General features: G+C 40.8%; 1 protein-coding gene across 7 annotated transcripts in view; it reads right to left on the bottom strand.

Annotated features, from left to right (window-relative positions):
* Nucleotides 1-470: 470 nt before the first annotated feature.
* The window catches only part of RAD18 (RAD18 E3 ubiquitin protein ligase), a 100905-nt gene continuing 94309 nt past the window's right edge, over nucleotides 471-7066 (bottom strand). For 5 of the 7 annotated variants that reach the window (XM_088662365.1, XM_088662366.1, XM_035106574.3 and 2 more), the window contains one exon: nucleotides 471-1006. In XM_088662365.1, coding sequence (XP_088518491.1) covers nucleotides 913-1006 — 94 coding nt within the window. In that variant the 3' untranslated portion in view covers nucleotides 471-912. The remainder of the gene's footprint in view (nucleotides 1007-7066) is intronic. The other 2 variants (XM_088662362.1, XM_088662363.1) reach the window with 2 other exon arrangements.

Raw genomic sequence — 7066 nt, 5'->3', positions numbered from 1 at the left:
AGCCGTGTTGTAGAAGTCCCATTTATAAGGCTTAGGAAAAGTGTCAAGGAGATTGTCTGTTAGAAGAAAAAAAGCATACTTGGTCTCATTTCGCATTTATGTTGTTCTCATGCCAAATCCAGGAATGGGTTTTATTATAAAAAAAAACAAAAAACAAACAAACCTGGGCGTAAAGAGCAGTTTTCAAATGAAAAGGAGAGTTTGCAAAAATGCACATTGTAGGTGGTGGACCTCACCAAAATCAGGTATGCTGCAGACAACATGTATGAGAAAGGTGGGAGGAATGTCTCCAATGACTCAAGGGAACCATACCACAAGCAGTAAAGAAAGATTTTACACACACTGGAGAGGAAAATAAAGAAGGTTGGTGGTTTTTTGTTTTACATTTTATTAGTTTACAGTACATCCCAGAAGCAAGCTGGCATTAAGTGCACTAGTACTACAGAATGCCAAATAAATGGCCTCTTGTCCAAATAATATATATATATACATGTATACTGTATGAGGTTTTTCAATGTTATTTTTTCCACAACAATCATGTTTTATGCATATTAAAAACGTCTGTATTCTTTTTTTCCAAAAAATGAGGTTTGTTTAAGCCAAATCTCTAGATCTCATCGGTAATGAAATTTGACTGGAATCTTATGGCTGATAAATCAGGCAGTGATAGATCCATCACTTGGTTGTAACTTTGCAAACTATCCCCAAGATTTTCTTTAGTGTAATTGCTCATACCAGGTCTAAGCAGGTGGAAGATGTGGGTAGGAAAGTGAGTCCCAGGTATTATGGAGCAAAGGGGTGATGGGTGGCAAATGATGCAGGTATAAGAAAAGCAGGATAGATAAGATTACCTATACAAGTATGTTATAGTTTATAAGTTTTCTTAATGCAAGGTAGTATCCAGGAACTTTCCTATTCTTTTCTTCGCTTATGCTTAGGCAGTAACAAGCTGCTTCTAGACTGTTGTGATTTTTTCTTCGTCATTTTCTTATCTGGGAAACTGTTGCTAAAAGAAAAGGGGGAAAAAAGAGAAAAAATAATCTTAAAGCTGAATGTAACAGAAATGGATAGTAGTTATCTTAAGACTTATGAGTCATAAATACAGTGTAGTCTCTGTAAAGATCAAAAAGAATTTCTCCCCATCTTCAGCTTATCACATCTATTAAAATAAGGCAATATTAACATAGCCAAAGGTCAGAAGAAACCACTCAGGATTCTCTAATCCAGCCTCCTGCATGCAGCTCAGACATTTATTACAAAAATCAAATTCACATACTTGAGTTTAGCTAAAGCATTCATTATTGAAGGACATCCAGTTCTGATTTTTAAGACTAAATCAGGGGGAACTGAGCAGCCCCTCTGTCTCAAAAGTTAATACCCAAAGAGATAATTTTGTACAAATTCTTTAACATTCAATTTCTTTATTATATGGCACTGCAAGCCTTATTAAGCCATCTATACTGATGTAGGAGAGAAACCACATGTGGTTGGTTTATAATGGAGATGATGAGTTTGTCCTAATGAACAATACAACAATATTGAGGGTGCCTGATGGAGTCATGCAGCCAGTATTGTATCTTTTGGCTTTCCCAACAATGGATCCAGACAGGAAGCTGGAAATACGTGATCAAAGTGGGGATTTGAACAAAATAGCCTTAAGCAATAAAAGCTTATGCCCTAACCTCATGCTGTGTCTTTTCAAACATTAACAGTAATCTGAATATATAATATATTGGGGGGGGGGGAGAGAAAACTCAAAATCTACAGACGCTTTCAGTCTCCTGCCATCCACCACATGTAAAGTTGTATCCAACGTTAATCACAGTAGATGCATTAAAAGTCTTGACTAACTGAGGTATGTTGACTGCTATGGGTCTACTCTGAGAGTAGAACTTAGTTGGATACAACGTATGGTCCCAGTGCTAATCAGGAATGTGCCGAAAAGACAGGAACAAAGTTATAAGATCAGATAAATGCATTAAAAAAGAATCTGAAAGGTTAAGAAAACTGTTAAATGTTGCAGAAGTGGAAATGTTAACAATGATAATGAGGATCAGAAATGGGCAAGCACAGATACAGAGCCTTATGGGGAAATGGCTCCCCCTTTTAATATTACATAAATATACCAGTGACATCTTGTAACATTTAATTTGAAAAGGAATTTCTGCTCAGTCAGAAAAGGTAATTACATTTTCTTCCATGGTAGGATAAAAACCTCAGATTTCAAAATGGAAAGTGCTACTATAAATAAAGGCTACTATTGCAAAGTCAGAAGACAACAGGAGTGGATGCTGAGGAGGAATTTAAAAAGATAAAAGGGTATATTGATCAAAGCCCAAAAATCTATACACAGCATGCTATAGTGCTGTCATTTTTAAATGTACAGTATTACATTCATTTATTTAAGGCGTCGGGAACATGAGGCCCAGTATTCTACCTGGCCCGTAGTACTATTGCCAGGCCCTGCCCGCTCTTCTCAGGCCACAGCGCTCACCAACCCTGCACCATGCCCTCCTTGACTGCTTTCATCTGACTGGAATGTGACCTCGAACTATGATAAGGTCTCTTTCTTAACTGGCTAAAGAGGTAGTAGGTAGGCAGGCATCTGTAGAAACCGTTGACATTTTCGTGGCTGGAATGTAGCCTACTGTAGAAAATTAAGAGTCACATCCAACAAGGTGCTTGATTTTCACTGGCATGAGTTGCCTGGAATGCTGACCATGAGGGAAATGAGGCCTTTGGCTGAAAAGGGTTCCTCACCCACGAATTATTTTCTATACTCAAAGTATATAAGGATTTAACTGAGGGGTTTTTAAATTCCCAGTGTGCCTTCACAGCAAGTGAAAGCCTCATGCTTTCACTAAGACCTACAGAACTGCCTTCTACTGAGTCGCACTGGTGGTCCATCTCGCCTAGGTGCCACAGCCACAGAGTTCAGCAGCTAATTGTTTATTTAATCAATATCTTTCCTTTCTCTCAGCGCAGGACTCAAGGCAGCTCACAGCATAAATGAAAACAGATATAACTAAAACACACAAAGAACAAAAATATTTTTTGAAAAGCAATCAAATAAGTAACCCTATTAAAAACAGCACTGAAAACCCAAAGTGCACACACATACATGTGCACAGACACACACACACATACACACACACACGTACAACACCCACCCTCAGAAGACTTTGTCACAACAGCCCATTAGTGGTCAAAGGCCTCTTGGAACTAAAAAGTTATTTGCCAGCCAGTGAAATGAAAGCAGAGCCTGGGCCAGCCTAGCCTCCCGTGGAATCGAGTTCCACAATCTGAGAACAGTCACCAAGGAGGCCCTCTCTCATGTCCTGACCAAATGTGCCTGTGAAGGTGGCGGGGCTGTGAAAAAGATATTGAAGTCCAGACAGGCTTCAAGAGGGAGTTAAGGCCCTTCCAATATGGTTCAATCAGACTCAAGAGTCTGCAGCAGAGGAACCGGAACAGGTCCAAGGCTCAGAGTTCGCTCTTGGAGACTTGGAAACCCCTGAGCCTAAGGCTAACTGACAGGAACCCACAACGTGCTTGTATGTAGGCATACATAATTTTATTTGCATGCCACTTTTCTATAGTTTTAACCGTGATCAAGAAGGCTTACATGAAAAAATCTAGAAACTTAACTAATGTCAGAAAGATCAATAAACAAAACATCAAAAGCACATAAGCAAAACAATTTCCACATACTGTATTATATATAAGATCTAACATAAAGATACAAAAATGAATAACAGCCCCCCCAAAAAAACACCACCCTAAACAATATCCCAGTCCAAGAGTTCGGTAGCCTCAGGTTTTCGTAGCTGAAGTCAGTCAGGGCCCCAACTTCCCAGGTCTGCAAGGCAGCAAACAGGTATTCCAGGACTCACATCCAAGATGGTATCTGGCCTCTTCGGCTGTAGCTCAGTGATGGGCAACCTTTTGAGCTTGGTGTGTCGAAATTCGCCAAAAAACCCGAGCATAACTCGGGCAGTGTGTCACTTTTTTAAAAAACAAAAAAAGTTTTAAAAAGGGAAAAAAATTATTGCTTTGTTATTTTAAATGCAGTGGCGTTGACGGTGGCGGTATTGGCAGTGATTGAAGCGGCGAGGTCGGGACCTTCCTTCTCCTCCCTCTCCGTGGCGCCAGTGCGCCTCAAGGTAGGTTGTCTCAGGCCTTGGGATCCCTTCGCTTCGGTGGCTCCCCTGGGCTCCCCTGATGTTTGCGCAAGGGCGGTGGCAATCCCGGCAGCTCCGAAGCCGGTCAGGGAGCGCAGGTACGCTGGCCGTTTTCAAGAGCTCCGTGACAACGTGCCGATCCCCACTTTGCCTCGCCAGAAGTCCACAAGGCCCCCAGAGATGCGTCCTTCTCGGCATGCGGCCGCGTGTCACCAAAAATGGCTACGCGTGTCAGTGCTGACACGCGTGTCATAGGTTCGCCATCACTGCTGTAGCTGCTGCAAGATTACTGATTGCAAAAAAATTGGAAGGCCACTGAAGTTCCAAGCAAAGAAGAATGGCAACAAAATTATTTAATTATTATAACTTGGCGATAAAGTATGAAGAAATTTAAAGAATAAAATTAGAAGAAGAATAAAAAATAGAAACCATTTACAGATTATATAAAAGATAAATTGGAGAAACCAGATCTCATCTCAGATTTCTAAAGGTTCTATGTAGGAATAGATCAATGATAGAATATAAAGAAGTTTCAGGAAATAAACGTAATTATAAGATTACGGTATGTAGATCACATATAGAAAAGGATAAGCTTAGAAAAAGTTCAGAAGTAGAGGGGGAAGGGAAGAGGGAGGGAAAAGAAGGGGAAGGAGGGAGGTATGGTAAGGGGAAATAAGACAATGTAACGATAATGTTATGGTTGTATATTCTTTTTATTTAAATATAATTATTACTTTTTGAAACCAATAAAGATATATATATATATATATATATATATATATATATATATATATATATATATATATATATATTGTATAGAGAGAGAGATTACTATCATTTCCCTGTTACTAAGTGGACAGGCAAATATGGACTCACAAGCTCCACCATATGATTCATGTCTTTGCTAACTATTATTTTATAAGAACAGTTTTTGCACACAAAATGCTTTCATTTTGCTCACCATTAAAATGCAACTAGTCCTCAACTGTTTCCATACTGGGGCTGAAGTTCAACATTTTACTCAATGAACTAGGAGAAAATTCTATTTGCACAGAAATATAGGTTGTTGTTGTTGTTGTTGTTGTTGTACACCAGAAAAATGATTGTGAAATGTATGTCACTTATTCCTAAGTGAGACGACATCTTAAATCTGCAAGCCAGTTTCCAGGAATCCAACATCACAGTTTATGCATCATCTCAGTTCTACTGCCAAAGGTTGCACAGGCATCCAGCGTAGCTGTGCCAGGCTGGATCACATCAAATTAACACGCAAAGCACGAACTATGCATAATCCCAGAAGCAATGTCTACCTTTATGGTCACTAATTCCTAGCACATGGTTGCTTCTTCAACTGCACGGCAGTAATTGAACAGGACAATAAAAATTGGACAGAAAACAGAAATCATTGATCTGAAAGTCTAAACATGGCATTTCCCCAAATCAGAACTGAAAAATAAATTTGCTGTTTCGTGCTAGAGGAGAGCTGTTGTACACCTTGGTGCATAGCTTGGATAAACATGTGAAGCAGTAGAAGATGAGTTCTAACAAGAACTCAAAATATGCATCAAACTTGGCTACAAAAGCTGCTCAGCTAAAATAAGCGATGCAAATGCTCTACCAATGAAATGTATAATTGCTGGTGTGCTAATAAGTGTGATTTTTTAAAATAAAAAAGTTAGGTTGTGAGTGCTATGGAAATCAATAGACACAATAACTTTGAGCAAATTAAATTAGCCACAGGTTAGAGGGAAAGGAAGGCATTCTGCGTATACCTGTAGAGCAGGGGTGGCCAACTCCCAAGAGACTGTGATCTACAGAGTTAAAAACTGGCAGTGATCTATCCCGTTTTTTGAGGTTCAGGTCAAAGTTGTTGAACTTTTTTTAGGAAGGAAGAAGGTCCATTTTGGGGGCGGGGTTCGGGTCAAACTTGTTGAGTTTTTTCAGGGAGGAGATAAAATGTTGAGCTTTTTTTAGGGGAGCCACATTTGTCCAGCTTCTTTGAGAGGAGCCAATGATCTACCACAGACGTCCAGTGATCTACTGGTAGATCACGATCTACCTGTTGGACATTGGACATGCCTGCTGTAGAGGATCTCCTAGCCATTAATGCAATCCTCATATTCAAGAGATCTGCAAGTGCTTTTTTATGGTGACAGAACTATCATGTTATTTGTTTGAACAGAACCACAGCATCAGATAAAACCCATTTTACACAATGGAAATAACATGTCTCTCTCTGCTTCCTAGTAGAAGCTGGTAGCCCAGAATGGCTCCCAGCTCAAGAAGAAAAACATGCAAGCAGGGGCGTACCCAGCACCCGGCAGGTTAGGGCTCCTGCCCCCCTCTAGAAGCAATAAAATTAAAATAAAATAAACACCCGACACGGCAGCTTGCCGACCAGCTCCCTGAAAAGCGGCTCCTGCCCCTCCCTCCCCGCCTGACTGTCGGGCAAGGCAGCGGCTCGAGTCGGGAGAAGCAGCCTCCGCAAAGCTGCTGTTCTCCCTTTGGCTCCTTCCCTATCTCGCAGCCCCAGCGGGGCTCCTTCCCTCCCAGAAAAGTGGCTTCCCCTCTCCCTCCCCACCCGGCAAGGCAGCGGCTGAAGTTGTGAGCAGCAGCCTCAGCAAAGCTGTTCCTCTCCCTCCCTGACTCGCTGTCAAACTGAAGGAGGTTTTCCTGCAAGCTCTTCCTTCCTTCTTCTTCTTCCTCCTTTTTAGTTCACTTTGGTCTGGCAAATTGTGAAAATTATTACTGTATGATAAATGGCCTCAAAAGTTTTGCTTTTTAAAATATCTTTTTTGCAGCAGCTCCTCCTGTGCCCAGCCCATCGTTGTTCGTTTGAGCTCAACAGCCACATAAAGAAGGAGCTGTGAGCTCAAATCCAATTC

Source organism: Zootoca vivipara, chromosome 2, assembly GCF_965207765.1.
Source record: "Zootoca vivipara chromosome 2, rZooViv2.hap1.1, whole genome shotgun sequence".
Lineage (NCBI taxonomy): Eukaryota > Metazoa > Chordata > Lepidosauria > Squamata > Lacertidae > Zootoca > Zootoca vivipara.
The sequence above is the reverse complement of the archived record's forward strand: the minus strand, read 5'-3'. Positions and strand labels throughout refer to the sequence as shown.